Source organism: Esox lucius, chromosome 18, assembly GCF_011004845.1.
Source record: "Esox lucius isolate fEsoLuc1 chromosome 18, fEsoLuc1.pri, whole genome shotgun sequence".
In the NCBI taxonomy this organism is placed as follows: Eukaryota; Metazoa; Chordata; class Actinopteri; order Esociformes; family Esocidae; genus Esox; species Esox lucius.
The window spans coordinates 11,082,820-11,097,283 of NC_047586.1; the positions used below are offsets into that span (position 1 = coordinate 11,082,820).

The 14,464-nt window shown below is 41.7% G+C and overlaps 1 protein-coding gene across 2 annotated transcripts; it reads right to left on the reverse strand.

Annotated features, from left to right (window-relative positions):
* Positions 1–8,088: 8,088 nt before the first annotated feature.
* vgll2a (vestigial-like family member 2a) lies at positions 8,089–13,830 on the reverse strand. 2 transcript variants are annotated; one of them, XM_010883031.3, is made up of 4 exons: positions 13,487–13,830; positions 11,879–12,149; positions 10,342–10,809; positions 8,089–9,880 (listed from the first exon to the last, which is right to left on the reverse strand). In XM_010883031.3, exons 1-4 carry the CDS (start codon positions 13,571–13,573, stop codon positions 9,837–9,839), a joined length of 870 nt encoding a protein of 289 aa, XP_010881333.1. In that variant the 5' UTR covers positions 13,574–13,830; the 3' UTR covers positions 8,089–9,836. The 2 variants fall into 2 exon arrangements, with proteins under 2 accessions (XP_010881333.1, XP_010881334.1); XM_010883032.3 differs by having other exon boundaries at positions 8,089–9,734; positions 13,487–13,829.
* Between the last annotated feature and the right edge of the window lie 634 nt (positions 13,831–14,464).

Below are 14,464 nucleotides of genomic sequence, written 5' to 3' on the forward strand. Positions count from 1 at the left end.
GTGGCTGACCGGGCTCTGCTTACCTACTTAGACTCTCTCGCGCCACATCAGCTACTTCCCTGCTTGTGCTTGGTATCACCCAACTAACAAAGCATCTCGGGGGGGGTTCAATGTTTATTTCATGCTTGCACTTACTAACAGATGCTGTCCCTTGGGCAAATTATGTGAGATATTGCGTTTGTGAGAAAATGCGGTTTCCCTAAACGGTGCAGTGGATAAAACAAAGTGACCTAAAATGAACATGAACACACAAAGTCCACGCGGGTACGATTCAAACTGGACAGTCATGTCCATAATCTGAATGGGATTCTGTTCCAGCGCAAATAATACTGTAGCCAGTGTTCATAACATGGGAAAGGATCTTGAACAGAGTGCACGTGGATGAAGTGCATGCGTGCGTGTGCATCTGTGTGTGTAAGACTGAGTGTGAGTGAGAGTGAATGCATTGGGGGGTGTATGAAATAGGAGCGCAGTACTGTATAAGTTCACCTCCGCTCATATGACTATGATTTATGTAACCAGCTGCCTCCCTTTGAAAACCCTAGTTTTCCATCTCAATCTGCCCTCCTAATTTGCAGGAATGAAGTGGTCCTTTAATCCCGGGGCTCAATGTGTGGCACATCAGTTTAAACGCTGCCTCAAATTATATCCCACTGGGAGGTGGTCCTCAGTATACACACTGCTCAAAGGGGAACAAGCAGGGAGTACAATCTGAGCTCTAGATGGACATTTATGAAAATAAATAATGCATTTAATGCATGTGAGCTTTGTTTTGTTTGATTTCTTTCCTAACCCTCAACTTCTGACTATGGAATATTCAGTCAACAGAAAATAGATTTCACTCCCTGGGAGATTCTGGTAGATTAAATTTTTTTTCGTGTTTACTCTAATGTTCTAACTCTGACTCTCCAGACAGCACACCTGAATAGCTAAATCTGTTTGTAAAATGTATAATGGATTTTAATAAGTATGAATTAACGTTTTGTTGGCATGTATTTTGTACACATTACTGTCATTTTTACATTCACAGATGCCAGTGTTGTAAATTCCCCTATAAACAAACCTCAGTAAAACTCACTCCACCGTATGCCTTTCAAAAGATTTGTTTTATTTAACAACGGACAGTTTGGTACAGTCTTGGCCAACGACCACCACAGCTGGTTTTCCATACTCCCACTCTCTTTCTACTCTCTTTTAATTTCACTTATTTGGGGTCAGTAATTGCCGATTCTGACAACAAGTTCATACATTTAGTGATTTGTTAATGTGGGTTGTCAATGACTTTGTTGATGCATGTATTTCACCAAGGGCTCCAGTTCCAGAGAAAGTTTTGTGTTTGTGTGTAAATTCACATTCATTTACAGTCTCTCCCACTGTACACAATCCAGGGGGCAGGTGACAGTCGTTGGCTAAAATGGAAGGCTTTGGAAAGGAAATGATGAAAATACTAAATAAAGCTACAGAATAAAATCTGTGATTCCTTCGTACGGCTGCAGGTGGAAAGTTTTCCTCTTTCTGGCTGGAGTTCCTTTGACACTGGGACTTGAAAGTGAATTTTTCTTCATTGTCATTTTCACAATCCCAGCCATTGTTTTAGAGGGCTCCTGGGTCCATCTTAGCTTCACATAAAAATACTTAACAAAAACCGCTTTCTTCGTCAACAATTTGTGTTTGAGGCCTCTTTCATGCCACAAGATCTTCTGTAACCTCCCTCTGTCATTTTGTCAGTCATTTGTAACCACTGACTTTGTTTCTCCCACCCAGAGGAGTGTAGCAAAGAGTATTAGATATGTGAGGAATTCCCTGAACAAGACATGAAGGATTCCTTCTCATTGTTAGGAGTGTTCCAGCTCAGTTAACACGCAAACACTGAGCGCTGCAGTGAAATGGGATATTATCACTTAACACTGATCTGTGCTGAGATGCAAGTGCATGGCTGAAAAGTAAAAGTAGACGGTATACTCTTGTAGTCCCCAGCTCCCCCAAGTCTACCTTGAAATGTAATGTCTGTATTGCACTGCATTGTTTGAGGCAGTGGTTTTGGCTTTAGCTTATGTAAACATACTGCGTTATAGGAGTCTTAATGGTTACTTTTTTCAAATGTATAATATTTCCAATTGTAATTCCACTGTGAGGTTGTGGTTACCATGTTTCACATGACTAATGACACACATTGCGCATGCCTTAAGGTCTCTTTGGGGTAAAAGTGCTATTCTAAAGTAGACCCTCATAGAGACCATTGGTTTTCTGAAGACCTGTCGTCTGCATTGGTCTGGATGGTCTTCCATCAGCTTTTTGTTAAGTAACATCCACTGTCCTCCTCTGACATGGAATGTTAGTTTGAGGTCAAAAACAGATGATCTAGTCAGATGATCTAGTCAGATGATATAGTCTTGGTGGAGGAGCGTATCCATTCTCCTTGGGTAAGTAGTTATGTGGATATTCAGTATCACAAACATTTTAAAGCAACAAAATCAAACGTTGGTAGCAATGTTTTAGTTAAAAAATTACATAATTAAATTTGAAGATTTATAAAAAATAAATACAAAATAGGTTTGCTCCATAGCACCACCAGGTGGACTGCTAAATGGAAAGGGATCCAAGATCGCATTTGTAGTGCTTATGTTGACTAATGCGAAAAATGCCAATGGCCACTAATGTGAGAATTGTCAGCCATGTGGCACACGTGGCTGGTCTGAATGTTCCACAGAGCTGCTCTGTAGCCCCAGCATTAGCATGGTTGGCATTCCTCGACAACCAGAGAGAGGCGTTATTACACAAACTCCAACATCCGACTCCTCTGTTCAATGGTGTTGAGAGGGCCAAGTAGTAGGCATTACAGCCGTGATATGACAGAGGCCCTGGGGTGATAACTGGCCCGCTGGGAGCTGGCAAATCATGTTTTACAATACGAGCCCCAACTCTTTGTATTATCAAACTGTTTATGTACAAAGGCAAACTCCCAGATACATTATGAAATACTTATATACATATATATATATATATATATATAAAGTATTTAATGATGTATATATATACACATTTTAAGACCTGCCTTTGGTGGAATGGTGGTTGGATATATTGTATTTTATTATATTCATGATTAATTATGTATGTAGAAGTTGCTTATGTTGTCGACTGTTATCTTTACAAACCATTGGCTTAATTGCATTGCATTACATGGGCCCATCGTAGACATACATTTCTTTCATAAGAAGCCTCAACTATTTTCTTCTCAAAAGTGGACTGCATGCAAGACAGAGAGAGAGCGACAGGGGCTTAAGAGACATGACCCGCCGTGATGGCGGTCAGGAGGGCTCCTCTCAAAACAGGCTGAACAGAGTCGGCTAAGAAGGCTTTAGAGCAACATCGCAGGATGGATCATGTTACAGCCCATCACGTGGTGATCCTGTCTGTGGTGGAGGCCCACCGTTACCCCGGTGCCCCCCCCCCCAACGGGACGGTGACGGAGAGGAGGCTAACGCAGCAGAGGGCGTGAGACAGATCGGGATGTGGAACAACAACATAACCCCCGTACCTTGTTCTGTGGCGTGTGTTTACATTAACTATTCAACTGTCAAAGGTTCTATGGCGAGGCAGGCATCCCTGCAGCTGTTACAGACTGAAAATCACAGATGGATGTTTTGATTCCAAGGGTAATGATATTCTAACCAAACAAACAGAAAGAGCGCCAACTGTATACGGTTGCACGGTTAAGACCACCACTGTTGGTTTACGTAAGCACACATAAACCGACAGGCCTTGGTTGATGGGTAGGCCCATCTTGGACATTACAAATCCTTGTAGCTAGATACAGTCAATTGTGTATTTGACAGTATTGAGAAAGCCAATGTAGGAAAATGCTTTAGGAAAATATGATAGCCCATCTATCACTGTGCACATTTCAATTTGCAACATGACACAGGGCTTATAGCACATGTGCGCAAAGAAGCCGAGAGTTATTAATATGCACAGTGATCACAGTGTCTTAGGTAGATTGGCTGTCTGCTGGGTGCCTGGACCTGACTGACCTGGTTTCATTGTCCCACTCCCACTGAAGGTCAAGCATGGTGACAACTGGCCCCAGTTCACGCGTTTTGTTAAAGGACATGGGGGTCTGTGTGCTTTAGGATAATGTTAATCACAATTCCGCTCGATCTCTAATTACACTGAACAAAACACTTTTGTTTTTGCCCCCATCTTTAAAGATCTAAGACCTTCTCTATGTACACAAAAGGCCTATTTCTCTTAAATATTGTTCACACATCTGTCTAAATACCACATCTTTATATGCTACAGGTGTGGCATATCAAGATGCTGATTAGACAGCATGATTATTGCACAGGTGTGCCTAAGGCTGGCCACAATAAAAGGCCACTCTAAAATGTGCAGTTCCATCACACAGCACAATGCCACAGATATCGCAAGTTTTGAGGGAGCGTGCAATTGGCATGCAGGAATGTCCACCAGAGCTGTTGCCCGTGAATTGAATGTTCATTTCTCTACCATAAGCTGTCTCCAAAGACGTTTCAGAAAATTTGGCAGTACATCCAAACGGCATCACAACCGCAGACCATGTGTAACCACACCAGCCCAGGACCTCCACATCCAGCATCTTCACCTCCAAGATTGTCTGAGACCAGCCACCCGGACAGCTGCTGCAACAATCGGATTGCATAAACAAAGAATTTCTGCACAAACTGTCAGAAACCGTCTCAGGGAAGCTCATCTGCATGCTCGTCGTCCTCATCGGGGTCTCGACCTGACTGCAGTTTGTCGTCATAACCAACTTGAGTGGGCAAATGCTCACATTTGATAGCGTCTGGCACTTTGGTGAGGTGTTCTCTTCACGGATTAATCCCGGTTTTCACTGTACAGGGCAGATGGCAGCGTGTATGGCGTCGTGTGGGTGAGCGGTTTGCTGATGTCAACGTTTTGGATCGAGTGGCCCATGGTGGCGGTAAGGTTATGGTATGGCCAGGCGTGTGTTATGGACAACAAACACAGGTGCATTTTATTGATGGCATTTTGAATGCACAGAGATACTGTGACAAGATCCTGAGGCCCATTGTTGTGCCATTCATCCACGACCGTCGCCTCATGCTGCAGCATGATAATGCACGGCCCCATGTTGCAAGGATCTGTACACAATTCCTGGAAGCTGAAAACATCCCAATTCTTACATGGCCAGCATACTCACCGGACATGTCACTCATTGAGCATGTTTGGGATGCTATGGATCGACGTATATGACAGCGTGTTCCAGGTCCTGCCAATATCCAGCAACTTCACACAGACATTGAAGAGGAGTGGACCAATGTTCCACAGGCCACAATCAACAACATGATCAACTCTATGCGAAGTAGATGTGTTGCACTGCGTGAGGCAAATGGTGGTCACACCAGATACTGACTGGTTTTTGGACCCCCCCGGACCCGCTCAATAAAGTGAAACTGCACATTTTAGAGTGGCCTTTTATTGTGGCCAGCCTAAGGCATACCTGTGCAATAATCATGCTGTCTAGTCAGCATCTTGATATGCCACACCTGTGAGGTGGGTGGATTATCTTGGCAAAGGAGAAGTGCTCACTAACACAGATTTATTATGAGTTTTGGCTTTCAATTGTGTTATTTGTTAAAGGGGAAGATTTCCCAATTTGTAACCTGAGATTCTTTTTCTCTCTCTCTTTCTGTTCTGTTAGCCAAACTGTTATTTGCATATTTCATGTGTTAAAGAGAACTTTGGGCCATAGTGTTTGATGTCTACATTGCATTCAAAAAATGTATTTATGCAAGCTATTTAATACTTCAGAATACTTGAAGCCAACTCTCATTACATTAGAATGTTACAGTGGATTATGTCTTTTTACCAAATGTTAAGTTCTTACCCCCACTGTGCCATAACCCCATAATGTTATTGACAACAACAAAAATCTGCAAATCAGGATTCGGTACAGCAACATTATTCAGAATGATATCTTGATGTAATTCAGGGTCATGTACAAAAACAGACTGTGAAAATAAGACCATGTACTGTCACGCCCTGATTGGTTTCACCTGTCTCACTTGTTGTCCCCCCCACCAAGTGTCTCCTGTGTTCCCGTTACCTCGTGTCCATTTATGCCTGTGTTTTGTGTTCGCCCCGCTGCCAGGTCGTATTGTCTTTTCATGCGTTTCCAGTGTTTACTCCCGTGTTACCTGTTTCCTGTTACCCGTTCTCTGCTCAGCCTTCCCAGTTACCGAACCCCTTCTGTTCCTGACCCCCCGAGCCTGCCTGACCCCTGTGCTTCTGCCTCGTTACGACCTTTGCCTGCCCTCAACCTCAAACCAGACAATTCCTCTGTACCTCTAGGATTCTGATTCATCGTCTGACCTCTGCGTGCCTGCCAACCACGAGACTGCCTATTCCTACACTAAACATCTGTGAACTTCATCTCCTTTCTGCCTCTGTGTCTGCGCTTGGTTCCACACCCTGGCCCTGTCATGTTCATAAAAAAGGGTGAACTTCCTCTGTAACCACGCTAAAGACTGTTGCTTGTCCTGTCCCAGAGGACTGCTTGGTAAAAGGTCAGAGTCAGGCATTGAGTGCCGACAGCTTTGAAACATGTCTAACAATTTTTCATTCACACAGTGTGGCATACTCAGCCTCAAACTGTTTGTAATTGGGTACACACCAATCTATTACAGAGTATAATATATATATATATATATATATATATATATACTTTTTAAATTTTTTATTTTATTTAACTAGTTCTGTAGCCATAATAACAACCAATATATTATATTTTACTCAGATGACATTGAAAATCCCCCACTTTGATGGCAGGACCAACAACATTTGATTCAGTACATTTTCTTGGCCTACACAGTGATAGTTAAGATAGTAAAATATCTATTTTGCAGTTAGCAGACATCATGTAGTAATTAACCCCTGACATCATGTAGCTTATTTTACCTGCCAATTGCACATTTTATCCCATTAACTGCTAAAAAACTTTTTCAGGATAATTTAAGAGAAAAAAAACATTCTGAAAAGAGGCCTTTGTTAGGGGTACCCTGGGGAGGGAGAACCCACACCCCTCTCTTATCCCTCATCACTTTTGTCAGAAGCTGATATTAATCTACAGCTGTCCAGTGCTAAACTCACACAACCAAAAGGACATCTGAGAAAGAGAACATATGGCGGCAGCATCACACTTTCTTTTGTTTGACCGCCAATTTCCTTTTTCAGCCTGTTTCTTATGAGTGTTCCAACAACCACTGTATTTCTCTTCTTTCGAGCATTACGTTATCTGTTGTGTGATCGGATTGTACAGAGAAAAGTATGTCTATAGGGAAAATGTAGGTGGTGATGAGTATTGTGACCTTAACTAGAAAAAAAGAAGATCCTTGGCTTATCCTCAAGAACGTCTGAGTTGAATGTGCATAGCAACTGTTCTGTACAAATATTTCACTTCTGCTGGTGTGATGTATTGAATGCCCTTTAGAAATTGCCATCACACTGACAATTTGAAGCATCAGCATTGACAATATTGACATGTTGAAGCATCAGCGCTTCGGAAGTATATGGGCATGAAAAGCTTAACACAACGCATGGAAGTGCTAGCTGAAAACCAAACAAAGGAAAATACGTAGAACATGGGACCCTCCTTACTGATGGGGCCCACACATCCTGTCCACACATCCTGTCCATACATCCTGTCCACACATCCTGTCCATACATCCTGTCCATACATTCTGTCCATACCTCATGTCCATACCTCCTGTCCATACCTTCTGTCCACACCTTCTGTCCACACATCCTGTCCACACCTCTAGAAATGAAGCATGTTACCGTCATGCGACTCATCAATAGACCCAAGGACACTATACAAGACCATAAGGGAGGTATGAACATGCGATGCAAGTACATGATTGGAGCATTACTGTTAAGTGGTCTGAGGACCAATGCTTGGCTACATGATCATTGACCGACTCCTATGTGTTCTGGCATAAAAGACTGTGTTAAACTTTGGATTATTTGGTGAACTGGTAAGACCTAAAGATTAACATCTTGGACTAATACAAATAAAGACCTTCTCCCCTTACTTTCCGGTTTTATGATTTTGTTCATAGATCAAAGGTGGACATAATCTAACAGCATTAACAGTTTTGGCAAGTTGAAGCATCAGCATTGAGAATATTGACAAGATGAAGCGTCAGCATTGACAAGTTGAAGCATCAGCATTGACAATATTGACAATATTGACAATATTGACAATATTGACAAGTTGAAGCGTCAGCATTGACAATATTGACAAGTTGAAGCATCAGCATTGACAATATTGACAAGTTGAAGCGTCAGCATTGACAAGTTGAAACATCAGCATTGACAATATTGACAAGATGAAGCATCAGCATTGACAGTGTTGACAAGTTGAGGCATCAGCATTGACAATACTGACAAGATGAAGCATCAGCATTGACAGAGTTGACAAGTTGAAGCATCAGCATTGATAGTATAGACAAGTTGAAACATCAGTATTGACAGTATTGACAAGTTGAAACATCAGCATTGACAGTATTGACAAGTTGAAGCTTCAGCATTTGACAGTATTGACAAGCTGAAACATCAGCTTTGACAATATTGAAGTGAAGCATCAGCATTGATGATATTGACAAGCTGCAAAAACCCAATTACAGATGAACTCACACATCACTGAACACCAGAATCAATGTCTATAAATAATATTTTCTATAGATCAGCCGTTTTATCTGCCCTGCACATGTATGCCTAATCAGTTGACAGAGAGCATGCAATCTAGAGTTGAGCTTTAATCACATTGTGCCAATGCTTTATAATTACAGGCTGACAACACATTGACTTTACATCCGAACTGTATCAAGGAAAAAACATTTTAAAAGGTAATATATTAATATGTTCACAATACAATATACCATGGGTAATCATTTGACTGCTTGAAATCTGCGACGACCGAAAAATAAACGAGGAATAAACTCCTGAAGATTTACATTTTTAATGCATCATTCTGAGATATAGCCCTGCCCATTGATTGCACACAGACATACAGTACAGAGCCGAGTTCTGCGTCCACCTCCGCTACCCCCCCTGTCCATTCCTCCTCCTCGTAGTCACCAGTCAAAACCAGCTGTTCCATGCGAGTCGGGGTCCAGATATGACAAAATGCTCCTTTTATGAACTTTGGAGCCCCTGGTCAAACACAGCAGTAACACTATAAGATTGTGTATGTCCATTCGGAAACAGTTGTCATTGACAGCTGCTGGGGAGGCAACATAGATAGAGTCAAGTGGCTTCAAATAGCCGCTGCTCACTTCAGTCATGTCAGAGAATGCTCCTCTATCGCTTCCTCTCCTTTTGCGGATAAAGAAACAACAATGGCTAATCTTGTCCATTCACTGTATGCTCATGTAAAATTTATTTCATGCTCCTGTGTCACATCTTCGCCATGAAAGGGTTTTCTCTTTTGTTTTTCAACAAGTGTCCTCTTCGGAGGAGTTGAAAGTTTTTGGTCTTGGCTATATAACAGTTGTCAGTCGTACCACTGAGTATTTCAGCCAAGCTGTCCAACAAGTCCTTAGACCACATTTCTTTAAGTAGGAGAGACTGGGTTTTAGATTCTCTTCCTGGTTTGCTGTATTTCCAGCAGGGGATATCCACAATGGCGTCATTTCAGCTGAGGATGGTTCTGCCACAGAGGGTGTAGCGTCGAGCTGCAAGTGAGATTAGAATCTGTTACAGAAAATGCCTGTCAACATCATACAGTGCAGAGAAACACAGAAGCCAGCTCAGGCCTGGAAGGGGGCAGGAGGACTTTAAAACCAGTACAAGTCCTTGCTCTTATCCTGAGCCTGTAGACCTGAGAGGAAAGGAAAGAGAAAAAAAGAGAGAGAAAAAGGGAAGGGAGGGCAAGAAAATAAGATTAGGAAGAGGTAGACAAATGGCTTATATTTAGAAGGAGGAAGCCCTCAAGCAGAAAGGTGTGAAAAAGCATAAGCCTCCTAGGAAGAAAAGCAGACTGAGAGTACTCAAGCTGGTGAAGCAAAGAGACATTGTCTTTCTTACTGTTGGAGAGTGGCCTTGACAAGACAACTGTTTCCCGGGAAGAAAGAAACCATGCATAATGTTATGAATGTAAGCATAAACCGGTGTGAGGAGTAGTTAATTTTCTTAACTTCTACCTTAAATGAACTACACAGCAAACAAAAGTAACTGTGAAGGTTTGGGGATAATAAAACTCAGCTGTTCTGCAGTGAATCACCACTACTTTCCGAAAGAGTTAACACTCCGTTGTTGTAGTTCTTTTGAAGTTGTAGTTACCTGCGTCCACGTTGAGGGCAATATCCGGCCCCGCCCCTGTGAAGGCCCCGGTCCAGGCCGAACTGGCCGGTTCGCTCTTTCCAATTTCACACGGCGCAGCACTGGGCCCGGGGACAGTGGCCGGAGGTAGACGGTGGGGGCGGACTGAAGGAACCAGCAGAGAACTGTAGCGGGGGTCAAAGTGCGTGCCGTAGACCTCGTGCATGCTGGGTCGAGGGTATCCAGAGCCTTGCGTGCCGATGGCCCCACTGAGTGAGTAGGGGTGGTGGTGGTGGTGATGGGACGGGTGCCAGGACTCTGGGGTGGCCTGGTGGAGGTGGCTGTGTAAGGAGGCAGATGAATAAGGCTCCCCAGGGAAAGGGATCTCTGAGTGGGTAGCTCCTAAGGCACTGCTCAGGGATGAGGGCTGGTACGCACTGTTCCAGAAGGATGGGGGGAAACTCCTCTGGCTCATCGGGAATGATCCATCTGGGCAATGAAAGATATACATATTGAAACTCTTTATCGTGTATAGCTTGATTTAGCAATGAAGTTAATTTAACAAAAAATGTTAAATTAATTATTGAAAGTTTATGAATCTGTGCGTTAGGATGGATAAGCCTGTTTTTCTGAGGATGTAACAAAATTCAGGATAAACCAGGCAAAAAGGAGATAAATGGATACATATCATTGCATGTTGTATGTTGTAAGTTATTCCTCAGGTTTGATCAAAATTGAAAATGGTAGGTAAATGGTTACTTTATTTAGGGAGTAACAAGCAACAGAGAAATAATACCTAAACCTCGCTACAAATTCCCCAACAATATATAAACATGTCAGAGCCGGACTCACATGCTATTATATTTTCAACTGCTTTATTTACAGCAATATATTATGCCCATCAATTTTGTTTGACTTTATGATTCCATTGCCACTTTGATCAAACACACATGCGAGAGAATGGCAAAAAAACTAACTATGGAGCAAAACGTGATTCCTGTATTTGTTCAAAAATCTAAACTTTAAAAAGGTCGTTTATTTGAGTATGATGTGAACACAATAACACACCAAAAACGAAACTCACTTGCATACAAACACTAGTCTAAGTTAGACCACTTGCCCAATTAATGCTGTATTTCATGGAAAAACATCCTTTAACTTGAAAGTTAAATATAGTCACAAGACGCTGCGGTTAGCCTATGTTATCCCTCTGTCAAAGTTATGGAAGCAATGCAGGACATACGAAACTGTAAAAACACCAGGAAATCTGCATACAAGTAAATTCAATGTAGGAAATCTGTTCGAAATAATTCTCACACACTGAGATACCTTAAACTATGTTATGGTATAGCCTAGAGGTATGCAGGTTTTAGAAATAATATGGTGTAGACAAATGTTTTATCTGTTTGGACTTTTATATGTTTTGGCCACTGTAGCATCCGCTCATGAAAAGAATGCGTCCGGAGTCTGAACCAAATTGACGATCCCTGATAGGCTATCATCAGGTAAAATGAACCCGCACACGTCTCTCAGGCAGGTGTTTGGAGTGGTTTGCTACCTCGTGTGGACTTGTTGCTTGCGGACCCGGGGGCATAGCTGCTAGACTGGCTGAGGGCCCGGCTGAAGTGTTCGTCCACAACGGAGCTGATGTCCCCTTGGAAGTAAGTGAAGAGCACGCATCGCGAATTCAGGTACTCAGCTTCCGGAGGGTGTTCTTTCTCTCGCGCACAGTCCTCCTCCTTGATCGTCGGCCCGGGAAAGTTCGAGAACGAGCTGCCCCCGCTGATGCTTTCATGGGCTTCTTGCATTTTTGAATAAAATGCCAGTTTCTGGAACGTGGGAGGAACAAACGTCAGTATGTAATAGCCTTGACATCTTGTATTTTATTAATTTCAAGGCACCAGTTTACAATCATATAGATGTATTTCACAAGCACATTTGTGTGACAGCAAGATGTGACATTTCTGCACTTTGTTTGCACCGTCCCATAGCTGCGTATTTGCGTTACGTAGTGACCTCTATAAACTCCAACTTATTCTAAATAAAATGCAATTTTCAAGATGATCCTCTTTAATATGGCTACTGTAAGTTTTCTTGGAGGAGACAGTGGTTGGATTCAAGTACAAGCTATGGATTTTAATCCGTGGACAGTTAATTTGTTAATTAGGCTGTTGTGTGAAGTGGGAGCGTGAAGTGAATATCAGTAGCCTATTCATTCTCTAAAAAAGACTTCGCACTATTTGAAATGTGAAAACCTGCTCTCTGTGCAAACTAAGATCTGCTTTTGTATATTGACTGAGAGGTTTAAAGCAAGTAGCAATTTTAAAAGACATGGACGCTGACTAGCCAATATATGCTGGGTATCGTGCGTGCACAAGCCTTAACTAAATATATTAAATGACACTAACCAATTGTATCCGAGGATATGCTAAGTTCCAACGAAATCGTTTACTGGAGCACTGCTAATTAATTGCCGCTCTTTCTCATTGTACGTTATGAATAAAATGTACAAGGCCAGGCTTTATGTGAACGTAAAGAGTTTTAAATGGCAAACTCGTCTACAGATCGTTTTAAAATAAAAAAGCGAAAAACTTGAAAGGTTGGTAAAAGTTGCAAACATGTATTAAAATATACCTACGAGTTCCTCCATGGTCATTTTTGTATTGACTTGTGCTGATATATCTCGGTAATTTAAATATATTCAGAATATGCCTAAAGTAGTATACATATAGGTCTATATAAATACCACAAATTGCAGTAGAATAAATTAATTAGTTGGTAACGTACGTAAAATCTAATGATTTTTGCAAAACAGAACAGATAGTGTATTTTTTTATAAGTAACATGCAAAATAAAATGTTGAATTACAATACACAAATGTTTTCAAAATAACAAATGGGCTTAAAGAAGACAAGAAGGAAGGTTGTGTTTACATATTATTATTAATTAGGCTAATTATTAATTAATTCTAATCAAAACTAGGCCACCAATTGTCAATGGGGTAATTCGTTTTTTAGATAACTGTTAATAAGGTCTAGGCTATTAGCTCCCTGTCAAGCAGATTCATTTAATAGACCACGCCAAAATGTTCGCGGTCAATTAAAGTCTGATTAAAACTTTCACGTACGCCAATATACTAAATAACACAAAACAAGTAATTACATACCTGGTGATGATATGGGCTATATGCTGCGGCAAAATAAGGCTGAGGCGGAGGACCATATACTTGATACATAACATCCAAGCAGCTCATTGCGAAAATAATAGAGAATTCTCAGGGATGATAACTTGACAGAAAAAGCAGAAGCTTCATTTGAGATTGCAGAGGCGTAATTTTCAAAACGTGGAGAAATCAAAGTAATTTGAAACGTTGGAGAGTTTATATCCAAATTGCGCTGCACGTCCTGCGGTCGGGTCTTTAGCCTGGAGTGCGCAGTCAGTACGACAGCGAGCGCGTGGCGGGCAAAACTGAAGACTTTACACAGCCAGCCGTTTCTGCGAGTCTATGGACGAGCCTGCATCCGATCTGACCAATGAGGGAGCAAAAGCACTTCACAACCTTGTGTATTTTGTCTTCTTTAAGTATACAGTGGATTGGTTTCATTAGGCCACTGTCATGATATGCAAGATGCTACTGTAAATGAAAAAAGCCTGTGGTGCTCTGCCAAATAGATCAGTGGAAAGACAAGAATGTTTACTGTATGATCGGATATCAACTGTTGGCTGGAATGCATTTCTTTGACACGCAACTGCATGTTCCCTGGGTGTATTCAATTTGTATTACAGGCCATTATGCAAATGTCTCACATATCATGCGAATTGAATTTGTAGTCGAAGTTTTCTTAAGGCAGTAGTCACTCACCGGTGACAAATTATGGTAAAAAACATGCAGTTGATCTCAATTATTTATATAACTTTTTTACGATTATACTCTAATAGGTTTACACTGATGATCCCTGGATAGATAAACATGTGGCATCAGGCTTCATTTGTCTGCTGTAAGCCTTAAGGCCTATTAATAAGACCATGTTTATCTTTGCCATAGAAGCTTTTTAAGAACACCCCTGAGTGTATTTTAGGCAGGAGCACTATCAGTATAATTTAGGTCTCTGTAGGGACATGAATGGTTTCACCCAGATTACCC